Raw genomic sequence first — 26,693 nt, 5'->3', positions numbered from 1 at the left:
GTCTTCTGGATTGGGGGGGTCCCGAAATGGGGGGACCCCGAAAATTGGGTGGAAATCGGGCAAAATTTGGGCTAAATAGGGCAAAAAAATGGGAAAAATAGGGGGGAAAAGGGTCTGGGGGCTTCAGGGAGGGGAGGGGTTTGAGGGTCCCCAATTTGAGGAGGGGTCTCAGAAATTGGGGGGGGTCCTAAAAATGGGGGGACCCCGAAAATTGGGTGGAAATCGGGCAAAATTTGGGCAAAGAAGGGGGGAAATAAGGGGGGAAAATTGAATTTTTAGAGCGATTTTTTGGGAAGTTTTGGGGGGAAATTTTGGGGAAATTTTTGGGGAATTTTGGGGGAATTTTGGAGGACTTCTAGGGGAGTCTTAAACCCCAATTTTTGGGGATTTTTTTGGGTGGATTTTGGGTTTTTTTAGGTCTAAAATCCCCATTTTCGGACTCTTCCTCCCCATTTTTTTGCCTCGATTTTGGGGTCGAAAATTGGATTTTTAGGGGAACTTTTGGGGGGATTTTTGGAGGAATTTTGGGACAATTCTGGGGGGATATTGGGGGGATTTTGGGGCAGTTCTGTGGGGATTTTTGTGGCGATTTTGGGGCAATTACAGACAGTTCAAAGCCCAATTTTTGGGTTTTTTGGGAGCAGATTTTGGGGTTTTTTTACCTCTAAAACGCCAGTTTCCCCCCCCAGACCCATCGGTGGTGGGCCCCCCCATGCCGGGGGCCGTGGGCCACGCCCTGGCCGAGCTCGGGGGGCTCCTCTTCCTCTCGGGGGGCTTCAACGGGGGGGTCCTGGGGGGGCTCTGGGGGCTGCGGGTGCCCCCCGATCCCTGCGGGGCCCTGCCCGACCCCCCCCGCTGCAACGGCTCGGGGGGGGCCTGCGCCTGGTGCGGGGGGCGCTGCCGGGGGGCCCTGGAGGCTGAGAGGTGAGAACTGGGGGGTTTGGGCTGAGAATCCGGGATCTGGGGGTGTAGAGGGGATTTGGGGGGGTTTAGAGGGGATTTGGGGGGTGTAAAGGGGATTTGGGGGGGTTTAGAGGGGATTTGGGGGGTTTAGAGGGGATTTGGGGGGTGTAAAGGGGATTTTGGGGGGGGTAGAGGGGATTTGGGGGGGTTTAGAGGGGATTTGGGGGGGGGTTAGAGGGGATTTGGGGGGGTAGAGGGGATTTGGGGGGTGTAAAGGGGATTTGGGGGGGTTTAGAGGGGATTTGGGGGTGTAGAGGGGATTTGGGGGGGTTAGAGGGGATTTGGGGGGTTTAAAGAGGATTTGGGGGGGTTTAGAGGGGATTTTGGGGGGGGTAGAGGGGATTTGGGGTGAGAATCCGGGATTTGGGGGTGTAGAGGGGATTTGCGGGGGGTTAGAGGGGATTTGGGGGGTGTAAAGGGGATTTGGGGGGGGTTAGAGGGGATTTGGGGGGTTTAGAGGGGATTTGGGGGGAATTTGGGGGGTTTAGAGGGGATTTGGGGAGGATTTGGGGGGGTTAGAGGGGATTTGGGGGGTTTAGAGGGGATTTGGGGAGGATTTGGGGGGGTTTAGAGGGATTTGGGGGGGTTTAGAGGGGGTTTGGGGGGTTTAGAGGGGATTTGGGGGGATTTAAAGGGGATTTCGGGGGATTTTGGGGGGTTTAAGACGGTATTTGTGGATTATTTGGGGGGTTTAGAGGGGATTTGGGGGGTTTAAAGAGGATTTGGGGGGGTTTATAGGGGATTTGGGGGGGAGTTGGAGGGGTTTGGGGGTTCTAGAAGGGATTTGGGGGTATATGAGGGGGATTTGGGGGGGTTTAGGGGTAAATTGGGATTTTGGGGGGAAAATCGAGGATTTTGGGGGGATTTGGGGAGAAACCTGAGGGTCCTGGGGGGGTTGAAAGAATTCTGGGGACGTTTCGAGGGAATTTGGGGCAGATTTTGGGATGATTGTCTTGGGGTTTGGCTGGGGGTTTTGGGGCACTGATGAGATGCAAATGAGATGCAAATGACCCTCCCAGGCTGGGGTGCTCCCCCATCCCCTCCCCCTGCGCCCCCTCCCCACGGGACCCCCTCGAGTGCCGGCGCCTCCGGAGCTGCAGCGAGTGCCTGGCCCAGCACCCCCTGGGGGGCTCGGTGAGACCCCAAAACACCCCAAAACCACCCCCAAAACAGCCCCAAAACACCCCAAAAATACCCCTAAAAACAGCCCAAAAATATCCCCAAAATACCCCAACACCAGCCCAAAAATACCCCTTAAAACAACCCCAAACCACCCAAAATTATCCCAAAAACAGCCCCAAAACACTCCAAAAATACCCCTAAAAACAACCGCAAACCACCCCAAAATTATCCCCAAAACACCCCAAAGACACCCCAAAAATATCCCTAAAAACAGCCCAAAATTATCCCCAAAATACCTCAAAAATACCCCAAAAATATTCCTAAAATATCCCAAAACCAGCCCAAAAACATCCCCAAAATATCCCAATTTTTTTCCCAAAATATCCCAATTTTTTCCCCAAAATCCCCATTTTTTACACCAAAATCCTTGGTTTTTACCCCAAAATCACCAGGGTTTTTGCCAAAAATCTCAAATTTTCACCCAAAACTCCCCTAAATCCCAATTTTAGACACCCAGGACCCCCTGAGACCCAAAGCTTCCCCAAGACCCCTCAGAAACCCAAAAATCCCATTTTTTGCCCTAAAAACTCCCTAAAATTTTGATTTTTTTTTTCCATGTTTTTTCCCCAAATCCCCATTTTTTCACCCAAACCTCCCCAAAATCCCAATTTTGGATACTCCGCGCCCTCAGATCCCCCAAAAACCTCCCTGAAACCCCCCAAAATCCCCATTTTTTTTTCCCAGAAAATCCCCGTTTTTTCTCCGAAAATCACATTATTCCCCTGTTTTTTCCCCAAATCCCCATTTTTTCACCCAAACCTCCCCAAAATCCCAATTTTGGACACCCCGCACCCTCAGATCCCCCAAAAACCTCCCTGAAGCCCCCAAAAATCCCCATTTTTTTCCCAAAAAATCCCTGTTTTTTTCTCCGAAAATCACATTTTCCCCCTGTTTTTTCCCAAAATCCCTGTTTTTTCACCCAAACCTCCCCAAAATCCCAATTTTGGACACCCCGCACCCTCAGATCCCCCAAAAACCTCCATGAAACCCCCCAAAACCCCATTTTTTCACCGAAAATCCCCATTTTTCCCCGGAAAATCCCCGTTTTTTCACCGAAAATCCCTGTTTTTTCACCGAAAATCCCCGTTTTCTCGCTTTCCCCCCGTTTCTTTTGCCCAAAATCCCCGTTTTTCCCCCCGAACGCAGGGCCCGCCCCCCTGCAAGTGGTGCACCAACTGCCCCGAGGGCGCGTGCATCGGCGCGGGCGCCAGCTGCCGCCGCGAGAACGACTGCCGCATCAACCAGCGGGAGATCTTCGCGCCGCAGAACTGCTCCGAGGCCGCGTGCGGCGCCCCCGACTGCGCGCGCTGCGCCGGCGCCGGCCGCTGCATGTGGACGCGGCAGTTCAAGAGGACAGGTGGGCGGTTTGGGGAGTTTTGGGGGATTTGGGGAATTTTTGGGGATTTTTGGGGATTTTTTGTGGATTTTTTAGGGATTTGGGGCAGTTCCAGGGGGATCTGGGGAGGTTTGGGGGGCCCCGACTGCGCGCGCTGCGCCGGCGCCGGCCGCTGCATGTGGACGCGGCAGTTCAAGAGGACAGGTGGGCGGTTTGGGGAGTTTGGGGATTTTTGGGGATTTTTGGGGATTTTTGGGGATTTTTTTTGGGAATTTTTGGGATTTTTGGGGGATTTTTTGGATTTTTGGGGGATTTTTGGGGATTTTTTGGGATTTTTTTTGGGATTTTTTTAGGGATCTGGGGAGGTTTGGGGGGGATTTGGGGTTTGGGGGGGCCCCGACTGCGCGCGCTGCACCGGCGCCGGCCGCTGCATGTGGACGCGGCAGTTCAAGAGGACAGGTGGGCGGGTTTGGGGAGTTTTGGAGGATTTGGGGAATTTTTGGGGATTTTTTGGGATTTTTTGTGGATTTTTTAGGGATTTGGGGCAGTTCCAGGGGGATCTGGGGAGGTTTGGGGGGCCCCGACTGCGCGCGCTGCGCCGGCGCCGGCCGCTGCATGTGGACGCGGCAGTTCAAGAGGACAGGTGGGCGGTTTGGGGAGTTTTGGGGGATTTGGGGAATTTTTGGGAATTTTTGGGGATTTTTTGTGGATTTTTTAGGGATTTGGGGCAGTTCCAGGGGGATCTGGGGAGGTTTGGGGGGCCCCAACTGCACGCGCTGCGCCGGCCGCTGCATGTGGACGCGGCAGTTCAAGAGGACAGGTGGGCGGTTTGGGGAGTTTTTGGGATTTTTTGGGGATTTTTGGGGGATTTTTTGGGGATTTTTTGGGATTTTTGGGGGATTTTTGGGGATTTTGGGACGGTTTCAGGAGTGGACTCAGCAGTTCTAGAGGACAGGTGAGCAGATTTGGGGATTTGGGGGATTTTTTGGGAATTTTTGGGGGATTTTGTGGGTTTTTGCAGCTCACCTGTGCCCAGGTGAGACCCGGCCCATCCTGACCCTTCCTTTAGGGACCAGTAAGAACCAGTCCAAACCAGTCCAAACCAAACCAAACCAGTCCAAACCAGTCTGAACCAAACCAAACCAGTCCGAACCAGTCCAAACCAGTCCAAACCAGTCTAAACCAGTCCGAACCAGTCCAAACCAAACCAGTCCAAACCAGCCCAAACCAGTGAGCCGAACCGGGGGGGTTCCCCGAGTCCTTCACCTGTCCGAGCTCACCTGAGCTCACCTGTGCAGGTGAGAGCAGAACTCACCTTGACCATTGGTCTGGCCATGTTCTATGGACCGGTCCAAACCAAACCAGTCCAAACCAGTCCGAACTAGCCCAAACCAGTGAGCCAGACCGGGGGTTCCCCGAGTCCTTCACCTGTCCAAGCTCACCTGTGCAGGCGAGAGCAGAACTCACCTTGACCATTGGTCTGGCCATGTTCTATGGACCAGTAAGAACCAGTCCAAACCAGTCCGAACCAAACCAGTCCAAACCAGTCCGAACCAGTCCGAACCAGCCCAAACCAGTCCAAACCAGTGAGCCAGACCGGGGGTTCCCCGAGTCCTTCACCTGTCCGAGCTCACCTGTGCAGGTGAGAGCAGAACTCACCTTGACCATTGGTCTGGCCATGTTCTATGGACCAGTAAGAACCAGTCCAAACCAGTCCGAACCAAACCAGTCCAAACCAGTCCGAACCAAACCAGTCCAAACCAGTGAGCCAGACTGGGCGTTCCCCGAGTCCTTCACCTGTCCGAGCTCACCTGTCCCCGCCCGTGGGCAGGCGAGACGCGGCGCATCCTGAGCGTGCAGCCCGCCTACGACTGGACGTGTTTCAGCCACTCGCTGCTCAACGTGTCGCCCATGCCCGTGGAGTCGGCGCCGCCGCTGCCGTGCCCGCTGCCGTGCCACCTGCAGCGCTCCTGCCACGCCTGCCTGGCGTCGCCGGGCGCCGACGGCGGCTGGCAGCACTGCCTCTGGAGCCTGGCGCTCAACCAGGTCAGCTCCCGACTTCCCCCTTCTTTTCCCCTTTTTTTTCCTCTTTTTCCCCTTTTTTTTCCCCTTTTTTTCCCCCGTTTTTTGGGATTTGTTTGGATTTTTTAGCAATTTTTTGGGGTATTTTTTGGGATTTTTTAGCAATTTTTTTGGGTACTTTTTGGGGGTTTTTTGGGATTTTTTGGCAATTTTTTGGGTATTTTTTAGCAATTTTTTGGGAATTTTTTGGGATTTTTTTAGCAATTTTTTTGGGTACTTTTTGGGATTTTTTAGCAATTTTTGGGGGTATTTTTTGGGTACTTTTTGGGGGTTTTTTGGGATTTTTTTGCAATTTTTTGGGATTTTTTAGCAAATTTTTTAGCAAATTTTTTGGGGTTTTTTGGGGATTTTTTGGCAATTTCTTGGGATTTTTTTAGTGATATTTTAGGATTTTTAAGTGACTTTTTGGGGATTTTTTAGGGATTTTTTTGGGACTTTTTTAGCGATTTTTTTCAGGATTTTTTAGCCATTTTAGGGGGGATTTTTTAGGGATTTTTTAGGGATTTTTTCGCCTTTTTTTTAGGGACTTTTCGGCATTTCCCGGCATTTCCCAGGACGGGTTTTTGGGTATTTCCCGGTCACTTTTTTGGGGATTTTCCCCGGTTCTGGGCGAGGTTTTGGGGATGTTTGGGGGTTTTTTTTTGTTTTTTGGGGTTCACAATTCCGGGCTTTTTCCGGGCGGGATTTTCGGGGTCGCTCTGCGCCGTTTTCGACCCCCTTTAACCCTTTCCTCCCCAGTGCCTGAGCCCCAGCTTCGCCCCCCTGCTCTGCCTCGCCGGGAGCTCTTTTTGGCCTTTTTTGGGCTCTTGCGGGGCTCTACGTTTTTTGGGGCGTTTTTCAGGATTTTTGGGTGTTTTTTGGGCTCTTTCGAGGATTTTTTGGGTTTTTTTTTTTGGGGTTTGTATTTTTTTTTTTGGGGGGGGGGGGGGGCTCTTTGGGGTTTTTTTTTGGGCGGTTCTTTTGGGTTTTTGAGGGGGTTTTGTGGTTGGGTTTTTTTTGGGGGGGGGGTTTCACAATTCCGGGCTTTTCCGGGTGGGATTTTCGGGGTCGCTCTGCGCCGTTTTCGACCCCCTTTAACCCTTTCCTCCCCAGTGCCTGAGCCCCAGCTTCGCCCCCCTGCTCTGCCTCGCCGGGAGCTGCGGCCGCCTCCTCCGCGGCGGGGGGGGAGGGGGCGCGGGCGCGGCCTTCGGGGGGCTGCCCCCCCCCGCCCCGGGCGGCGGGGGGAGGGGTCCCGGGGGGCCCCCCCGGCGCCGGGGGAGGGGTCCCCGACCGCTGCCCCCCCCCCGACTGCGCGGGCGCCTCCCAGTGCTCCCAGTGCCTGCGGCGGCCCCGCTGCGGCTGGTGCGCCCGGGGGGGGCACAACGGCGGCGGCCGCTGCCTCGAGGGGGGGCTCAGTGGACCCCGGCACGGTGAGCATTCCGGGAATTTTCGGGAATTTTCGGGAATTTTCAGGAATTTTTGGGAATTTTTGGGAGGGATTTGGGGGGGTTTGGGGGCTATTAGAGGGGATGGGGGGGTTTATAAGGGTTTGGGGGGGCTCAGGTGTGCCCGGGGGGGGCTCAGCGGACCCCGGAACAGTGAGGATTGCGGGATTCAGGAATTCGGGAATTTTCGGGAATTTTTGGGAATTTTTGGGGGGGATTTGGGGGGGTTCTGGGGCTATTAGAGGGGATTTTGGGGGGGTTTATAAGGGTTTTGGGGGGGTGCTCAGGTGTGCCCGGGGGGGGCTCAGTGGAACCCCGGCACGGTGAAGATTCTGGGAATTTGGGAATTCTGTGAATTTGGGAATTCTGGGAATTTTGGGGAATTTTTGGGAATTTTTGGGAGGGATTTGGGGGGGCTTTGGGGCAATTAGAGGGGATTTTGGGGGGGTTTATAAAGGTTTTGGGGGGGCTCAGGTGTGTCCGGGGGGGGGCTCAGTGGACCCCGGCACAGTGAAGATTCCAGGAATTTGGGAATTCCGAGGAAATCTGGGGAAGATTTGGTGGAATTTTTGGGAGGGATTTGTGGGAATTTTAAGGGATTTTGGGGGGTTTTGGGGCAATTACAGGGGATTTTAGAGGGTCCGGGGGGGCTCAGCGGAACCCCAGCACGGCGAGGGCCCCGGGAATTTGGGAATTCCGGGAATTTTTGGGGATTTGGGAATTTTGGGGAATTTTTGGGAGGGATTTTGGGGGGGGGGTTGGGGGTAATTAAAAGGGATTTTGGGGGGTCTCGGGGGTGTTTCAGGGGTTTGGGGGGGAATTTGGGGGGATTTTTGGGGGATTTCTGGGAATTTTCAGGAATATGGGGGGATTTGGGGAAAATTTGGGAAAGATTTGGGGGAATTTCGGAGGATTTGGGGGATTTTGGGGGGATTTGGGGTTCAGGTGTGCCCAGGGCACGGTGAAATTTGGGGGAATTTTGGGAATTCCGGGTTCACGCCCCAGTTACCTGTGCCAGGTGTGCCCCAGGTGTGCGGGACCGTCCTTGGGGCCGTTTTTTGGGGCAATTTTGGGGTTTTTTGGTTGAAATTTTGGGGGTTTTTGTAGGAATTTGGGTGTTTTTGGGTGAAATTCGGGGGTTTTTCGGGAATTTTGGGGATTCCGGGTTCACGCCCGGGTTACCTGTGCCAGGTGTGACCCAGGCCTGCGGGGCCGGCGGGATTTGGGCCTTCCTGAGCTGCCCCCCCGAGGACGAGTGCGAGAACGGGCACCACACCTGCGGCCCCAGCCAGGTGTGCCGGGACCTGCCCGACGGCTTCACCTGCACCTGCCGCGCCGGCTACAGCGCCGACAGGTGAGGGACACACCCGGGCAGGTGAGGGGTGGGGCAGGGACACACCCGGGCGGGGCAGGGACACACCTGGATGGGACAGGGACACACCTGGGTGGGGCAGGGACACACCTGGGCAGGTGAGGGGTGGGACAGGGACACACCTGGGCAGGTGAGGGATGGGACAGGGACACACCCGGGCAGGGCAGGGACACACCTGGGTGGGACAGGGACACACCTGGATGGGACAGGGACACACCTGGACAGGTGAGGGATGGGACAGGGACACACCCGGGTGGGGCAGGGACACACCTGGGCAGGTGAGGGGTGGGGCAGGGACACACCCAGGCAGGTGAGGGGTGGGACAGGGACACACCCGGGCGGGGCAGGGACACACCTGGGCAGGTGGGGGGGATACCTGGGTGGGTGAGGAACACATCCCAGGTCAGACAGGTGTATTCCAGGTGCATCCCAGGTGTGCCCCAGGTGCCCCCCGCCCCCTCCCCACTGACCCAGGTGTATCCAGGTGTATCCCAGGTGTCTCCCAGGTGTATCAGGTGTGCCCCAGGTGTGCCCCAGGTGCCCCTCCGCCCCCTCCCCGCTGACCCAGGTGTGTTTCCCAGCCGCACAGGTGAGTGCCGCCCCGTGTGCCGCCAGGGCTGCGCCAACGGCACCTGCCTGGAGCCCGACAGGTGCCGCTGCCACTTCGGCTTCGTGGGCGCCGACTGCGCCGTGCCCTGCGCCTGCAACGGGCACAGCGACTGCGCCGGGCCCGGCGCCCGCGACACCTGCCTCAGGTGCATGAACAACACCCAGGTGAGCGCCGGCTGCCCACGTGCAGTCACCTGGCTCCAGGTGGGGTCACCTGGGCTCCAGGTGGGGTCACCTGGCTCCTGGTGGGGTCACCTGGCTGTCAGGTGGGGTTACCTGGGCTCCAGGTGGGGTTACCTGGCTCCAGGTGGGGTCACCTGGCTGCCAGGTGGGGTTACCTGGGCTCCAGGTGGGTCCAGGATGGGTTAGAGGGGGTGGGAGGGGCTTTGTTGGGGTTGGAACACCACACCTGTACCACACCTGTACTCACCTGTACCACACCTGTACACACCTGTACCACACCTGTACACACCTGTACCACCCCTGTACACACCTGTACTCACCTGTACCCACCTGTAACACACCTGGGCTCACCTTTTTCACATTCTGACTCACCTGTGCTCACCTGTGCTCACCTGTGCAGGGCCCGCAGTGCCAGCGCTGCCGCCCGCTGTTCGTGGGCTCGGCGCTGGGGGGGGGCACCTGCCTCACCTGTCGCTCCTTCTGCCGCCACCGCGCCGACGTCTGCGTCAGCCGTGCCGAGCTGGAGCGGCACCGCGGCGACCCCGACAGGTACCCCCTGGAGCCGCACCTGGTGAGCACCTGGGCACACCTGGGAGGGAGCAGGAACTCGCCTCGGGACTCACCTGGGGAGTGGGGACACGCCTGGGCACACCTGGGGACTCACCTGGGCACACCTGGGGAGTGGGGACACACCTGGGCACACCTGGGGACTCACCTGGGGGCACCTGGGCACACCTGGGGACACCTGGGGACTCACCTGGGAGGGGGCAGGTACTCACCTGAGCACACCTAGGGGCACCTGGGGACACCTGGGGAGGGACAGACACACCTGGGGACACCTGGGGGGATGGGAAATGAGGGAACCGGGAGGGGGAGGCACCTGGGAGCACAGCTGGGCACACGTGGGGAGGGGGCGCTCACCTGGGCGCTCACCTGTGCAGATCCACACCTGGGTGTCGGAGGGCCCCAGCGAGGCGCAGGCCGTGTGCGTGAACTGCCAGAACAACAGCGTGGGGGACAGGTGTGACACCTGCCGGCCGGGCTTCTTCATGCTGGACGGCACCTGCACCAGGTGAGACAGCTGGGACACCTGGGCGGGGCTGGGGAGGGGACACCTGGGACAGCTGGGCGGGGCTGGGGAGGGGACACCTGGGACACCTGGGACACCTGGGACACCTGGGCGGGGCTGGGGAGGGGACACCTGGGACACCTGGGACACCTGGGCGGGGCTGGGGAGGGGACACCTGGGACACCTGGGCGGGGCTGGGGAGGGGACAGGTGTGACACCTGCTGGCCGGGTTCTTCATGCGGGACAGCACCTGCACCAGGTGAGACAGCTGGGACACCTGTGCCAGGCGTGGTGTCACCTGTGCCAGGTGAGTCTGACACCTGTACTGGGTCAGTCACCTGTGCCAGGTGAGCTGGGCACACCTGGGCACACCTGGGGATGTGAAAAAGGAGAAAAAACTGAGAAAAACGAGGGGAAAAAAGGAAAAATTGGGGGAAAAAAAATGGGAAAAATTTGGGGAAAATGGGAAAAATTGGGGGAAAGGGGAACGACCTGTCTCAGGTGAGGTCACCTGTCGGGCAGGTGCCAGTGCAACGGGCACGCCGACACCTGCAACGAGCTGGACGGCACCGGCTGCCCCTGCCAGAACAACACCGAGAGCGGCGCCTGCCCCGAGCGGCGCGACTGCTACCGGCACCAGGTGGGCACACCTGGGGGCACCTGGGCACACCTGGGCACACCTAAGAAGGAGGAAATGGACGCGAAATGGAGAAAATTCGGGGGGAAATGGAGGAAATTTGGGATAAAATGGGGGGAAATGGGAAGAAACGCCCCCAAGTCCAGGAGCGGTTCCAGAACCTTCTCCAGGGGGTTCTGGTGGGGACGTGGGGATGGAACCCACCTGGTTCCTCTGTTCTGGTGCCACCAGCATGGCTTGACCTCAGCACCAATGACCTCGATGACCTCCACGTCCCTGACCACGACGCTTCTGATGTCCCCAAGTCCAGAACCCATTCCAGAACCTTCTCCAGGCGGTTCTGGTGGGGACGTGGGGATGGAACCCACCTGGTTCCTCAGCATTCTGGTGCCACCAGGGTGGTCTGAGCTCCGCACCAATGACCTCGATGACCTCCACGTCCCTGACCACGACGCTTTCGGTGTCCCCGCAGTGCTCCAAGTGCCGCGACTCCTTCCAGGGCCACCCGGTGGGTGGCCAGCAGTGCTACCGGCTGCTGGCCGTGGAGCAGGAGTACTGCCTGGACCCGGCGTCGCAGAGCCACTGCTTCCCGCCGCCCCAGCGCCGGCCGCTGCCGCCCGGCCGCTCCGTGCCCTTCGCCGTCCAGCCCAAGTTCACCAACGTGGACATCAGGGTCACCCTGGACGTCACCTTCGGCGAGGTGGACCTCTACGTGGCCACCTCCTACGACACCTTCGCCGTGGACGTGGAGCCGGCCACGGGCTGGCACCGGGTCAGGGTGCAGGCGCCCGGCGGGGGCGGCGCCTTCGGCGGGGGCGGCGGCACCTTCGGGGCTCAAGGTGGTGGCGGCACCTTCAGGGCTTCGGGGAGTGGTGGTGGCACCTTGAGGAGCTTTGGGACTGGTTCCGGGACCTTTGGCACCGGTGGCACCGGTGGTGGCACCTTCGGGACTGAAGGTGGCACCTTTGGCACCGGTGGCACCGGTGGTGACACCTTTGGGACCTTTGGTGGCCCCGGTGGCCCTGCTGATGGTGGGGCTGATCCCACTGGTGCTACTGGTTTTACTGGTGAGCCCAGAAGTTCTGGAGGCCCCGCAGCCGGTCCCAGTGGCCAAACTGGTCACACTGGTGGTCCTGGAGGTCCCGCAGGTGATTTCAGTGGCCAAACTGGTCTTACTGGTCAAGCTGGAGGTTTTGGTGGTCCAGGAGCCAACCCCAGTGCCCAAAGTGGTCATACTGGTTTTACTGGCCAAGCCGATGACCCCAGACCTTTTGGTGGCCCCAGAGCCGATTTTGGTAGCCAAACCTCTTTTACTGGCCAAGCCAATGACCCCAGACCTTTTGGTGGCCCCAGAGCCGATTTTGGTAGCCAAACCTCTTTTACTGGCCAAGCCGATGACCCCAGATCTTTTGGTGGCCCCAGAGCCGATTTTGGTAGCCAAACCTCTTTTACTGGCCAAGCCGATGACCCCAGATCTTTTGGTAGCCCCAAGGCCCATTCCAGTAGCCAAACTGGTTTTACTGGCCACGCCGATGACCCCAGACCTTTTGGTAGCCCCAGAACCCATTCCGCCAGCCAAACCTCTCTCACCGCTCAATCCCACGACCCCACCCCTTTCGGTAGCCCCAAAAGCCACCTCGCTAGCCAAACCTCTCCCCCCAGCCAAACCGCCCGCCCCAAACGGCCGGACCCCACCCCGGCCGCCCCCGCGCTGCTGGAGGAGCGCGCCCGCGGCTTGGTCACCTACCTGACCGTGGGCCGCCCCGTGCCGGCGCTGGTGGTCCGCGGCGTCCGCGACCGCCTGGTGCTCACCTACCCCCACTCGGGCCACCCGCTCAAGTCCACGCGCTTCTACCTGCTGGTCGTGGGTGGCCCGGAGCCCTCCCAGGGGCTACTGTTCTTCCGGCAGGACCAAGCCCACATCGACCTCTTCGTCTTCTTCTCGGTGTTCTTCTCGTGCTTCTTCCTGTTCCTGGCGCTCTGCGTGCTGCTCTGGAAGGCCAAGCAGGGCCTGGACGCGCGCCACGAGCGGCGTCGCCACCGCCAGGAGATGTCCAAGATGGCCGCCCGGCCCTTCGCCCGCGTCACCGTCTGCTTCCAGCACTGCCCGCCGGGCTACCAGAGCCGCCCCGCCGGCTACTGGGCGGCCACGAGGAGCTCGGGCCGCGGGCTTCAGAGCGCGGCGGGCGGCGGTCAGAGTGAGAGGGGCTTGGGGCTGGGCAAGGAGGATAAGGGGCTGGGCCGCCGGGATTTGGCGGTGGGGAATCAAAATTGGGGGGTGGGCTACCAGGATTTGGCGGCGGGCAAGCAGGATTTGGGGTGTGGAGAGCGGGGTTTGGGGGTGGGGAAGCAAAATAGGGCGCTGGGCCACCAAGATGTGGGGGCAGCGGAGAGGAATTTGGGGCTGGGCAAGGAAAATCTGGGGCCGGGCCAGCAAAATGTGAGGCTCGGCCAGCAAGACTTGGAGCTGGGCCACCAAAATCTGCGGCCGAGCGGCCAAAACGTCAAATTTGGGAGCCAAAACTCCCCCGTGGAGCCTCAGGGCACCCAAAACTCCCCCGCGGACCCCCAAAATTCCCACCCGGGCCACCAAACCCTTCCCTCGGGTGGCCCAAATTCCCAACCCCCACCTTGGAACGCCCAAAATCCTCTCCGGGACCACCAAACTTCGCCTCTGGACCACCAAAATGCCCGTTCGGGCCACCAAACCTCACCTTTGGACCCCCCAAATCCCCGTTTGGGCCACCACAATCCACCTTCGGACCCCCAAAACCCCCAAGCCCCCCATTCCGGCCACCAGAACGCCCACTTTGGCCACCAGCACCCGCCGAAAACGCTGTCGGGACCGCCCAGGCTGGGGCTGGGGGCGGGCCCGGTGACGCTGGAGCCCACCGAGGACGGGGTGGCCGCGGTGGCCACTTTGCTGCTGCAGTTGCCCGGGGGCCCCGGGGGCCCGCCCAGGGCCGCGCTGGGCTCGGCGCTGGTGGCGCTGCGGCTGCACGAGCTGGGGGCGGGGCCGGGGCAGGGGGCGGGGCCGGGGGGCGGGGCCCCGGCCAGGAAGGGCGGGGCGGGGGCGGGGCTGGAGCTCACCTCCATGGGCAGCTGAGAGCGGGCCCGGCGGCGGGGCTCGCTCGGCATTTCGGGGATTTTGGGGATTTCATTCGGGATTTCGGGGATTTAATTCGGGATTTCGGGGATTTAATTCGGGATTTCGGGGCTCGCTCGGGATTTCGGGGATTTTGGGATTTAATTCGGGATTTCGGGGATTTAATTCGGGATTTCGGGGATTTAATTCGGGATTTCGGGGATTTAATTCGGGATTTCGGGGCTCGCTCGGGATTTCGGGGATTTTGGGGATTTAATTCGGGATTTCGGGGATTTCGGGGATTTCATTCGGGATTTCGGGGATTTCATTCGGGATTTTGGGGGTTTAATTCGGGATTTCGGGGATTTAATTCGGGATTTGGGGGGTTTTGGGGATTTAATTCGGGATTTCGGGGATTTTGGGGATTTAATTCGGGATTTCGGGGATTTTGGGGATTTAATTCGGGATTTCGGGGATTTAATTCGGGATTTTTGGGGATTTTGGGGCTTTAATTCGGGATTTCGGGGATTTAATTCGGGATTTCGGGGATTTAATTCGGGATTTTGGGGCTTCATTCCGGATTTCGGGGCTCGTTCGGGATTTCGGGCTTCATTCGGGATTTTGGGGATTTTGGGGCTTTAATTCGGGATTTTTGGACTTTAATTCGGGGATTTCTAGGATTTTTTGGGCTGTAATTCGGGTTTTTCGGCGATTTTTGGGCTTTAATTCGGGTTTTTCGGGGATTTTGGGGCTTTAATTCAGGTTTTTCGGGGATTTTTTGGGCTTAATTCAGGTTTTTCGGGGATTTTTTGGGGCTGTTTTGGGGGCTTTAATTCGGGTTTTTTGGGGCTCTTTGGGCTTTAATTCGGGTTTTTCGGCGATTTCGGGGCTCTTTGGGCTTAATTCGGATCTTTTGAGGCTTTTTTTGGGGTTTATTTCGGATTTTTCGGGGCTTTTTGGGCTTTAATTCGGATCTTTCGGGAGAATTTTCTGGGATTTTATTTAATTTTTTCCAGTTGTGTGGTTTTTTTGTTTTTTTTTTTTGGGGGGGGGGGTTTCTGGGATTTTTGACGATATTTTGGAAATTTTTTTCTGTATTTTTGGGGTTTTTTTTTGGGATTTTATTTCGAATTTTTCGGGGATTTTTGGGGGATTTTTGGGAATTTATCTGGGATTTTTGAGGATTTTTTTTTCTGGATTTTTTTGGGGATTTTTTTTTTTTTTAGGATTTTATTCCTTTTTTTGAGGATTTTTTAGGCTTTTTCCTGGATTTCTTGGCGAGTTTTTGGGATGTTTTCAGGATTTTGGGAGATTTTTTGGATTTTTTTTTTTCCCCGAATTTTTTTGGAGATTTTTGGGGTTTCTTCCAAGATTTTGGGGATTTTTTGATTTTTTTTTCTTCATTTTTGTTTGGTTGTTTTTTTTTGGTTTTTTTGTGGGTTTTTTTGAGATTAGTTTTTCTGGGTTTTTCCGATATTTTTTGATTTTTCAATATTTTTTTTCTGGATTTTTGGGGATTTATTTTGGGATTTTATTTCGATTTTTTGAGATTTTTAAAAAAAAATTTGGGGCTATGTTAGGAATTTTTTTTCTGTATTTTGGGGGTTTTTTTAGGAATTTTTGGGGGAATTTTTTTGGGTTTTTTTCTGGGTTGTAAATTTTTTTTTATTTTAATTTTACAGGACTTTTTTAGTTTTTTTTCTGGGATTTTTGAGGATTTTCTTTGGATTTTGGGTGAATTTTGGGAGGAATTTCAGGGAGATTTTGGCGCCAAAAAGCCCACAACAATCAATCAATCAATCAATTAATTACTTGATTATTTATTAATTTGGGGGGGGCTCCCGGGTCCTTCCCCTCCCCCACCTCAATAAACGCTGCTGCCCCTCCCCCCTCGCGTGGCTTTTCTGGGGCTTAATTAGCGCAGTTAATTAGGGGAGGGGGTTCATTAGGAGAGTGGGATTAATTACGGGTGGCAATTTGGGGGAGGGGGTTAATTAGCGGGGTTAATTAGGGGAGGGGTTCATTAGGAGAGTGGGATTAATTACGGGTGGTAATTTGGGGAGGGGTCCTAATTTGGGGGTTTAATTAGGGGAGGGGATTTAATTGGGGGGTTTAATTAGGGGAGGGGGCTTGATGGGAAAAGTGACCTAAACAGGGGTGGGAATGCCCCAAAATCCCTGAAAATTGCCCAAAATTTGCCAAAATTCCCCAGAGCCCTCAAAATTCACCTCAAATTCCCCCGAAATCCCTGGAAATTCCCCAAAATCCTCCCCAAATGCCCAAAAATTCCCTAAAAATTCCTCAAAATTCCCTGAAAATTCCCCCAAAATTCCCCCAAAATTCCCAAAATTTCCTTGAAAATTTCCCAAAATTCCCCCAAATTCCCCCAACCCCCCAGTGACGTCACAGTCCGCTCGATGACGTCACCGGCCCCTCGCTGACGTCACCGCTCCGAGTTTCTCTAAAATCCTTTATTTGGCCCCAAATCCCGGGGTGGGGGAGGGGAAGGGGAGAGCCCTCCCCCAGTTCTTAAAAAAAAACAAAAAAAAAACAAAAAAAAAAAATCAAATTTAAGGCACCAAAAATGAGCGGGGGAGGGGAAGAATTCGGGGAAAGTTCCGGGATTTGGGGGAATTTCCGGAACTTTTGGGGAGAATTCTGGGATTTGGGGGGAATTTCCGGAATTTTCCGGGGTCCCGCTCACACCACGAGGCTCTCGCGGCTCAAGGCGTCGTTCTGGGGGGAGGGGAAAAAAAACGGGGTGAGAGAGCTGGAGACCCCCCAAAAGAACCCAAAATATCCTAAATTAGCCCAAAATAGCCCAAAATATTCTAAATTAGCCCAAAATAGCCCAAAATATCCAAAATTGCCCCAAAATAGCCCAAAATATCCAAAAAATCGCCAAAATTATACCAAAATTTGCGCCAAAGTCCCACCAAAATCCCCAAATTCCCCCCAATGCTCCCCAAACCCTCCCCACATCACCCCAACCCCCCAAATTTTTCCCAAAATCCCCCATATTTACCCCAAAGTCCCCGCAAAATCCCCCCGAAATCCCCAAATTTCAGCCAAATTTTACCCAAAGCCCCAAAAATCCCCAAATTTCCCCAAAATCCCCTCAAATCCCTCCAAACTCCCCCCTAATTCCCCCCAAAATCCCAAAATTTCCCCCAAATCCCCCAAAATTCCTCGAATCCCCCAAATTTCCTCAAAATGTCCCCCGAAATGCCGCCAAAATTCCCCAAATTCACCTGAAATTTTCCCCAAAATCCCCCCAAAATTCCTCAAAATCCCTCAAATCCCCGCAAAATTCCTCAAATCCCCCCCAAATTCCCCAAAATCCCCCCAAAATTCCTCAAATTTCACCCAAAACCCCCCAATTTTTCCCCAGATCCCCGATTTTTCCCCAAATCCCCCGAAGTCCCCCCAAAATCCCCAAAGCCCCCCACCCCCGCCCCTCCCCCACCTTGCGCAGCCGCCGGGGGTTCCCGGGGGGGTCCCGGGGTGGGGGAGGGGGGCTCCACCCCCCCGCCCCTCCCCCCCTGCCCGGGGCGTCCCGGGAGCGCGCGCGGGGGGGGCGCGCGGGGGGGGGAGGGGTCAGGGACCCCCCCCGGCGCCCCTCCCCCACCCCGGGCCCCTCCCCCCCCCACCCCCCCAAAATCTCGGCCGAGCGCGAGCGGGGGGGGGGAGGGGTCCAGGAGGGCTCGTGCAGGGAGGTGACGTCACTGGGGGCGCGGCCTGGGGGGGGGGAGGGGGGAGGGGGGGGTCAGCGTGGGGGAGGGGCGAGGTCGAGCCCCGACCCCGACCCCAAACACGGCACCCCCCAAAATTCCGCTGAGGAGCCCCAGAACCGTCCAAAATCCCCCCAAAAATCCCCCCAAAAAAATCCCCCCAAAATCCCCAAATCCCCCCAAAAATCCCCCCAAAATGCCCCCCAAATCCCCCCAAAATCCCCCCAAAAATCCCCCCAAAAAAGTCCCCCCCAAAATCCAACAAAATCCCCAAAATCCCCCCAAAATTCCGCTGAGGAGCCCCAGAACCGTCCAAAATCCCCCCAAAAATCCCCCCAAAAAAATCCCCCCAAAATCCAACAAAATCCCCAAAATCCCCCCCAAAATTCCGCTGAGGAGCCCCAGAACCGTCCAAAATCCCCCCAAAAATCCCCCCAAAAAATCCCCCCAAAAATCCCCCAAAAAAATCCCCCTAAAATCCCCAAAATCCCCCCCAAAATTCCGCTGAGGAGCCGCAGAACCGTCCAAAATCCCCCCAAAAATCCCCCCAAAAAAATCCCCCCAAAATCCCCAAATCCCCCCAAACTCCCCCCAAAATTCCGCTGAGGAGCCCCAGAACCGTCCAAAATCCCCCCAAAAATCCCCCCAAAAAATCCCCCCAAAAATCCCCCAAAAAAATCCCCCTAAAATCCCCAAAATCCCCCCCAAAATTCCGCTGAGGAGCCGCAGAACCGTCCAAAATCCCCCCAAAAATCCCCCCAAAAAAATCCCCCCAAAATCCAACAAAATCCCCCCAAAATTCCGCTGAGGAGCCCCAGAACCGTCCAAAATCCCCCCAAAAATCCCCCCAAAAAAATCCCCCCAAAATCCCCAAATCCCCCCAAACTCCCCCCAAAATTCCGCTGAGGAGCCGCAGAACCGTCCAAAATCCCCCCAAAATCCAATAAAATCCCCCCAAAACTCCCCCCAGAAATCCTCAAAATCCCCCCAAAATCCCCCCAAAATCCAATAAAATCCCCCCAAAACCCCCCTAAAATCCCCAAAAACCCCCCCAAAACTCCCCCCAAAATCCCCAAAAATCCCCCCAAAATCCCCCCAAAAATCCCCCCAAAAAAATCCCCCCAAAATCCCCAAATCCCCCCAAAACTTCCCCCAAAAATCCCCGAAATCCAACAAAATCCCCAAAATCCCCCAAATCCCCAAAGTCCCCCCAAAGCCCCCCAGCCCCCCGAGTCCCCCCTCACCTGGCCCGGCCGTGGCCCCGCCCCCTCCCCAGGTGTGCAGCTGCTGCTCCAGGAGCCCCAGGGGGCTGGGGGAGGGGGCTGGGGGGAGGGGCGGGGTTAGCAAACCAGTATGGACCAGTATGGACCAGTATAAACCAGTATGGACCAGCATGGACCAGTATGGACCAGTATGGACCAGTATAAACCAGCATAAACCAGTATGGGCCAGTATGGGCCAGTATGGACCACTATGGGCCAGTACAGAGCAGTAAAAACCAGTCCATCCCAGTTCATCCCAGTTTCCTCCCATTCCATCCCAGTCCCTCCCAGTCCCCCCCAGTTCCATCCCAGTCCATCCCAGTCCCTCCCAGTTCATCCCAGTTCATCCCAGTCCATCCCAGTCCATCCCAGTCCATCCCAGTTCCATCCCAGTTCATCCCAGTCCATCCCAGTCCCCCCCAGTTCCATCCCAGTCCCTCCCAGTCCATCCCAGTCCCTCCCAGTCCATCCCAGTCCCTCCCAGTCCCCCCCAGTTCCATCCCAGTCCATCCCAGTCCCTCCCAGTCCCCCCCAGTTCCATCCCAGTCCATCCCAGTCCCCCCCAGTTCCATCCCAGTCCCTCCCAGTCCATCCCAGTCCATCCCAGTCCCCCCCAGCTCCCCCCAGTCCCCTGCCCGTGCTGTGATTGACACCTGTCAATCACGCCGGCTCACCTGCGCTGTCGCCGTCCCTCAGCAGCGGCACCTGGGAGCTCTGGCTGCTGCCTGGGGGGAGGGGCCAGGTGAGGCTCCCCTGGGCTCACCTGCGCTCACCCGGGCCCCGCCCCGCCCCGCCCCTCCCCCACTCACCGAGGAGCTGCAGGGGCAGCGCTGGGTGGGGGGAGGGGCCGAAGGCGCCCCCCGAGGTCGCTGCTTTCCCGGCCAGGTAAACTGAGGCAGGGGGGAAAGGTGGGCACAGGTGAGGTCAGAACCCACCCCGGGTGTGACCAGGTGTGTCCCCAGGTGTGTTCCCAGGTGTGCCCAGGTGTGCCCAGACCCCACCCCAGGTGTGCCCAGGTGTGTGCCCAGGTGTATCCCAGGTGTATCCCAGGTGTATCCCAGGTGTATCCCAGGTGTATCCCAGGTGTGTGCCCAGGTGTGCCCAGGTGTATCCCAGGTGTATCCCAGGTGTATCCCAGGTGTGCCCAGGTGTGCCCAGGTGTATCCCAGGTGTGTGCCCAGGTGTATCCCAGGTGTGCCCAGGTGTGCCCAGGTGTATCCCAGGTGTGTGCCCAGGTGTATCCCAGGTGTGCCCAGGTGTGCCCAGGTGTGCCCAGGTGTGCCCAGGTGTATCCCAGGTGTATCCCAGGTATATCCCGGGTGTGCCCAGGTGTATCCCAGGTGTATCCCGGGTGTGCCCAGGTGTATCCCAGGTGTATCCCAGGTGTATCCCAGGTGTGCCCAGGTGTGCCCAGGTGTATCCCAGGTGTATCCCAGGTGTATCCCAGGTGTGCCCAGGTGTATCCCAGGTGTGCCCAGGTGTATCCCAGGTGTATCCCAGGTGTATCCCAGGTGTATCCCAGGTGTGCCCAGGTGTGCCCAGGTGTGCCCAGGTGTATCCCAGGTGTATCCCAGGTGTGCCCAGGTGTGTGCCCAGGTGTGCCCAGGTGTGCCCAGGTGTATCCCAGGTGTATCCCAGGTGTATCCCAGGTGTGCCCAGGTGTGTGCCCAGGTGTGCCCAGGTGTGTGCCAGGTGTATCCCAGGTGTGCCCAGGTGTGCCCAGGTGTATCCCAGGTGTGCCCAGGTGTATCCCAGGTGTGTGCCCAGGTGTGCCCAGGTGTATCCCAGGTGTATCCCAGGTATATCCCGGGTGTGCCCAGGTGTATCCCAGGTGTATCCCGGGTGTGCCCAGGTGTATCCCAGGTGTATCCCAGGTGTATCCCAGGTGTGCCCAGGTGTGCCCAGGTGTATCCCAGGTGTGCCCAGGTGTATCCCAGGTGTGCCCAGGTGTGCCCAGGTGTGCCCAGGTGTATCCCAGGTGTATCCCAGGTGTGTGCCCAGGTGTATCCCAGGTGTGCCCAGGTGTGCCCAGGTGTGCCCAGGTGTGCCCAGGTGTATCCCAGGTGTGCCCAGGTGTGCCCAGGTGTATCCCAGGTGTGTGCCCAGGTGTATCCCAGGTGTGCCCAGGTGTATCCCAGGTGTGTGCCCAGGTGTATCCCAGGTGTATCCCAGGTGTATCCCAGGTGTATCCCAGGTGTGCCCAGGTGTATCCCAGGTGTGCCCAGGTGTATCCCAGGTGTGTGCCCAGGTGTATCCCAGGTGTATCCCAGGTGTATCCCAGGTGTATCCCAGGTGTGCCCAGGTGTATCCCAGCTGTGCCCAGGTGTGCCCAGGTGTGCCCAGGTGTATCCCAGGTGTATCCCAGGTGTATCCCGGGTGTGCCCCGGTGTGCCCAGGTGTATCCCAGGTGTATCCCAGGTGTGTCCCCAGGTTGCCCAGGTGTGCCCAGACCCCACCCCAGGTGTATCCCAGGTGTGTGCCCAGGTGTGTCCCCAGGTGTGCCCAGGTGTGTGCCCAGGTGTATCCCAGGTGTATCCCAGGTGTATCCCAGCTGTGCCCAGGTGTGCCCAGGTGTGCCCGCTCACTCACGGGCCTCGGGGCAGCAGCAGGTGCGGGGGCAGCAGGGGCAGCGCAGGTAACAGCAGCAGGTGTGGGGGCAGCACTGGCACCAGCACAGCCCCGCCCCCAGCGCCACCAGCCCCGCCCCCAGCGCCACCAGCGCCACGAACAGCCAGTCTGCAACGGGGACATTAGCATACATTAGCATACATTAGCATAACAAGTCGCCACGGATCGTCCCCACATGATCGGAAATTGTCCCAACGTCACCCCGGCCCCGCCCCCAGCGCCCCGAAACAGCGCGTCTGGACAGGGCCCGGTTGGCATAAATTAGCATAAATTGGGTTGGATTTGCATAGATTATCGTGGTTTAGCGTGAGTTGTCTCTCTCATCCTAGCCCTGCCCCGAGTGCCACAAACTGCCAGTTTGGAAAGGGTTAAAACGTCCCGAATTAGCATAAAATATCCCAAAAAGGTCCCCAAAATATCCCCAAAACATCCCACATTTACCCCAAAAAATTGTCATGAACTTTTCCCAGTATTAGCATAAATTAGCATAATTTAGTTCTAAATCCCAGCCCCGCCCCCAGCGCCACAAACAGCCAGTCTGGAAAGGGTTAAAAAGTCCCACATTAGCATAAATTAGCATACACTTTCACCTAAATTATCCCCAAAATATCCCAGATTTATCCCAAAAAATTACCCCAAATTTGTCCCAAAATCATCCCAAATTTAGCATAAATTAGCATAAATGAGCATAAATTATCCCTGAATCCCAGCCGCGCCCCCAGCACCAGGAGCAGCCAGTCTGAAAATGGTTAAAATGCCAAAAAATTGCATAAATTAGCATAAATTATCTCCAAAAATCCCAGGGCCAGGAACAGCCAGTCTGGAAAGGGTTAAAACATCCCAAAATTATCCAAAATATCCCAAATTTACCCCAAAATATCCAAAACACCCCAAATTTACCTCAAAATTATCCAAAATATCCCAAATTTACCCCAAAATTATCCAAAATATCCCAAATTTACCCCAAAATATCCCAAATGTATCCCAAATTACCCCAAAACACCCCCAAAATACCCAGAATTATCCCAAACTGCCCCAAAAATCTGAAATTATCCCAAAATATCCCAATTTATCCCCAAAATATCCCATATTGGTCCCAAAATATCCCAACTTTACCCCAAATTCACCCCAAATTACCCCAAAATAACCAAAAATGTCCCAAAGTCACCCCAAAACCACCTGGAACCGCCCCAAATGGCCCCAAATGGCCCCAAATGGCCCCAGATGGTCGCCAGGTGTCCCCAGGTTCCCCCAGGTATGTCCCAGCTGCCCCCAGGTGTATTTTGGGTGCCCCCAGCTGTGCCCAGGTGTCCCCAGGTGTGCCCGGTTGCCCCCAGGTGTGTTATAACTCTGCCCAGGTTCCCCCAGCTGTGCCCAGGTGTGCCCAGGTGTCCCCAGGTGTGCCCAGGTGTGCCCAGGTTCCCCCAGGTGTGCCCAGATTCCCCCAGGTGTGTTATAACTCTGCCCAGGTGCCCCCAGGTGTGCCCAGGTGTGCCCAGGTGTGCCCAGGTTCCCCCAGGTGTGCCCAGGTTCCCCCAGGTGTGCCCAGGTGTGCCCGGTTGCCCCCAGGTGTGTTATAACTCTGCCCAGGTGTGCCCAGGTGTGCCCAGGTTCCCCCAGGTGTGCCCAGGTGCCCCCAGGTGTGCCCAGGTGTGCCCGTACCTGGCAGGGTCCCCTCGGGCAGGAGCCGGGAGCCCTCGGGAAGAGACCCTGGGGGGACACGGGGGGAGGGGCCCAGTGCAGCCCCGCTGCTCCCAGTACAAACCAGTACAAACCAGTACAAACCAGTAACCCCGCCCCCAAACCAGTACAAACCAGTACAAACCAGTACAAACCAGTACAAACCAGTAACCCCGCCCCCAAACCAGTACAAACCAGTAAAACCAGTACAAACCAGTAACCCCGCCCCCAAACCGGTACAAACCAGTACAAACCAGTACAAACCAGTACAAACCAGTAACCCCACCCCCAAACCAGTAAAACCAGTACAAACCAGTCCAAACCAGTAACCCCACCCCCAAACCAGTACAAACCAGTACAAACCAGTACAAACCAGTAACCCCACCCCCAAACCAGTAAAACCAGTACAAACCAGTCCAAACCAGTAACCCCACCCCCAAACCAGTACAAACCAGTACAAACCAGTACAAACCAGTAACCCCACCCCCAAACCAGTCCAAACCAGTAACCCCAAACCCCCCTTTAACCCTTTCCCAGTCCCTCCCAGTATAAACCAGTAACCCCAACCCCCCTTTAGCCCTCTCCCAGTCCCTCCCAGTCCAAACCAGTCTCACCCAGTACCACCAGTTCGGCCACGGCCTCGTTGTTGCCCTGCAGGTCGCTGGTCGAGGTCACCGTGCACAGGTAGAGGCCGCTGTCGCCCCAGGCCGCGGGGCCCAGGCTCAGCTCCGCACCTGCCCAGGTGTGCCCAGGTGTGCCCAGCTGTGCCCAGCTGTGCCCAGCTATGCCTATGTGTGTCCCAGGTGAGCCCAGGTGAGCCCCAGGTGTGTGCCCATGCCCCCAGATGTGCCCAGGTGTGCCCAGGTGCGTGTCCCCAGGCTGTATCTCCCCCCTAGGTGTGCCCAGGTGTACTCAGGTGTGTGCCCAGGTGTGCCCAGCTGTGTCCCAGGTGTGCCCAGGTGCGTCCCAGGTGTACTCAGGTGTGTGCCCAGGTGTGCCCAAGTGTGTCCCAGGTGTGTCCAGGTGTGTCCAGGCGTGCCCAGGTGAGCCCCAGGTGTGTTTTGGGGTGCCCCCAGGTGTGCCCAGGTGTTCCCAGGTGTGTGCCCAGGAATGTCCCAGGTGCCCCCAGCTGTGCCCAGGTGCCCCCAGCTGTGCCCAGGTGTGCCCAGGTGTGTCCCAGGTGTACTCAGGTGTGTGCCCAGCTGTGCCCAGGTGTGTCCCAGCTGTGCCCAGGTGTGTCCCAGGTGTGCCCAGGTGTGCCCCTCACCTCCCCGGATGGTCACGGCCCTGCCCAGGTAGAAGTCTCCGAGGGTCACCTGCTCGCCCTGCTTGGTGGCCACGATGCGCACGGTGCGGGCCGAGTCGGGGCAGGCCCCGGCCGCCTCGCCAGGTGAGTCCCAGGTGCCGCCGGGCGCCGCCCAGGTGTCGGGGCAGAAGGATTTGTACTTCCAGGTGACGATGGGGGCGGGGCCAGGTGAGCTCACCTGGAAGTGGCAGCGCAGCAGCACCGGCTGGAAGAGCAGCGCCACCGTGCGGGGCTCGGGCACCGACACCTGCAGCGGCCACACCTGCAGCGGCGCACCTGGGCAGGTGAGACAGGGTCAGTGTCACCTGGGCAGGTGAGAGTCAGTGTCACCCGGTGTCACCTGGGCAGGTGAGACAGGATCAGTGTCACCTGGGGTCACCTGGGCAGGTGAGACAGGGTCAGTGTCACCTGGGCAGGTGAGACAGGATCAGTGTCACCTGGTGTCACCTGGGCAGGTGAGACAGGGTCAGTGTCACCTGGGGTCACCTGGGCAGGTGAGAATCAGTGTCACCCGGTGTCACCTGGGCAGGTGAGACAGGGTCAGGGTCACCCAGGTCACCTGGGCAGGTGAGAGTCAGTGTCACCTGGTGTCACCTGGGCAGGTGAGACAGGGTCAGGTCACCCAGGTCACCTGGGCAGGTGAGAGTCAGTGTCACCTGGTGTCACCTGGGCAGGTGAGACAGGGTCAGGGTCACCCAGGTCACCTGTCCTCACCTGTGCTCACCTGTTCTCACCTGTCCTCACCTGTCCTCACCTGTCCTCACCTGTGCTCACCTGTGCTCACCCCCAATGGCACCAAGGTGCCCCCCCAGCCCTAATTACCCCAATTAACCCCTAATGACCCCCATTAACCCCTAATTACCCCCACACCCTTGACTACCCCTCTAATTAACCCCACCCCCCCTTAATTACCGTTTAATTACCCCCCACCCATTCCCACCTCTTAATTACCCCCCTCAATTAACCCCCCACCCTTTAATTACCCCGGACCCCCCTTGATTACCCCATTAATTACCCCGGACCCCCTTGATTACCCCCCTAATTAACCTCCTGCTCCATTAATTGCCCCAGCCCCCTTTAATTACCCCAGACCCCCATTAATTAGCCCGGACCTCCTTAATTGCTCCGGACCCCAGTAATTACCACGGCCCCTGTTAATTACCCCCCCCCCAATTAGCCCCCAGCCACATTAATTGCCCAGGCCCCCCTTAATTACCCCGGACCCCGTTAATTGCCCCCCTTAATTAATCCCCAGCCCCGTTAATTGCCCCGGTCCCCGTTAATTACCCCAGCCCCCGTTAATTACCCCACCTAATTAACCCCCAGCCCCTTAATTACCTCCCGGCCCCCCTTAATTACCCCAGACCCCGTTAATTCCCCCCCCCCATTAACCCCCAGCCCCGTTAATTGCCCAGGCCCCCATTAATTACCCCGGACCCCGTTAATTACCCCCCTTAATTAACCCACCGAGCAGCGCCAGCAGCGCCCCCAGCGCCGCCGCCATCTTGGAAGGGCCAGGTGTGGGCGGGGCCTGAGGGGGCGGGGCCGGCGCACCTGGGCACGCCAGTTCCGGCTGGGGCCACGCCCATTGCCTTATATGGGAGCGGAGCTCGGGGGAAGTTTGGGGGGAAAAGCGGAGAAATTTGGGGGGGAAAACTGGAAAATAGTGGGGAAAATAGGGAGAAATTGGGGGAAATTGGGCAGAAATTCGGAAAATTGGGGAAAATTGGGGGAAATTTGGGAAAAATTGGGGGAAATCGGGGGAAATTTTGGGGGAAATGGGAACAGTTGGGGGAAATTTGGTGAAATTTGGTGAATTTGGTGAAATTTGTTTTGGGACAAAAAGGGGAGGAATGGGGGAAAACACGGGGAAAGGGAGGAAATTGGAGAAAATTTGAAAAATGGGGGAAACTGGAGAAAATGAGGGATAAAAGTGGAAAATATGGGGTACAATTGGGGAATGAATGAGGGGAAATACGCAATAAATGGGGAGAAATTGGGGAAAATGTGGAAAATTTGGGAAAATGGGCAGGAAAAAGACGGGGAACGGGAAAACTTGAGAAAATTGGGAAATAAATGGGGAAAATGGGGGGAAATAGGGAAAATTTGGGGGGAAATGGGCAAAAATGGGGGGAAATGGAAAA

General features: G+C 57.0%; 2 protein-coding genes across 2 annotated transcripts in view; one reads left to right on the top strand and one right to left on the bottom strand.

The window, feature by feature from the left end:
* Positions 1-13,963, top strand: part of MEGF8 (multiple EGF like domains 8) — a 49,378-nt gene extending 35,415 nt beyond the window's left edge. The window contains 15 exon segments of the mRNA XM_068178398.1: positions 645-924; positions 1,983-2,097; positions 3,292-3,502; positions 5,313-5,527; positions 6,656-6,716; positions 6,823-6,972; positions 8,179-8,341; positions 8,941-9,133; positions 9,552-9,722; positions 10,093-10,223; positions 10,743-10,860; positions 11,330-11,888; positions 11,935-12,349; positions 12,520-13,114; positions 13,658-13,963. Of these exon segments, the coding sequence (XP_068034499.1) occupies positions 645-924; positions 1,983-2,097; positions 3,292-3,502; positions 5,313-5,527; positions 6,656-6,716; positions 6,823-6,972; positions 8,179-8,341; positions 8,941-9,133; positions 9,552-9,722; positions 10,093-10,223; positions 10,743-10,860; positions 11,330-11,888; positions 11,935-12,349; positions 12,520-13,114; positions 13,658-13,963 (3,683 nt within the window).
* Positions 13,964-16,642: 2,679 nt separating this feature from the next.
* On the bottom strand, positions 16,643-26,132 carry LOC137466714 (lipolysis-stimulated lipoprotein receptor-like). The gene is made up of 10 exons (XM_068178397.1): positions 26,017-26,132; positions 24,511-24,825; positions 23,858-23,977; positions 23,226-23,273; positions 21,525-21,671; positions 19,745-19,825; positions 19,600-19,660; positions 18,918-18,982; positions 17,571-17,680; positions 16,643-16,678 (listed from the first exon to the last, which is right to left on the bottom strand). The coding sequence occupies exons 1-10, from the start codon at positions 26,051-26,053 to the stop codon at positions 16,643-16,645; spliced, it is 1,020 nt and encodes a 339-aa protein (XP_068034498.1). The 5' UTR covers positions 26,054-26,132.
* Positions 26,133-26,693: the final 561 nt, after the last annotated feature.

The sequence above is a fragment of the Anomalospiza imberbis genome, unplaced genomic scaffold (genome assembly GCF_031753505.1).
Source record: "Anomalospiza imberbis isolate Cuckoo-Finch-1a 21T00152 unplaced genomic scaffold, ASM3175350v1 scaffold_43, whole genome shotgun sequence".
Lineage (NCBI taxonomy): Eukaryota > Metazoa > Chordata > Aves > Passeriformes > Viduidae > Anomalospiza > Anomalospiza imberbis.
The sequence above is the reverse complement of the archived record's forward strand: the minus strand, read 5'-3'. Positions and strand labels throughout refer to the sequence as shown.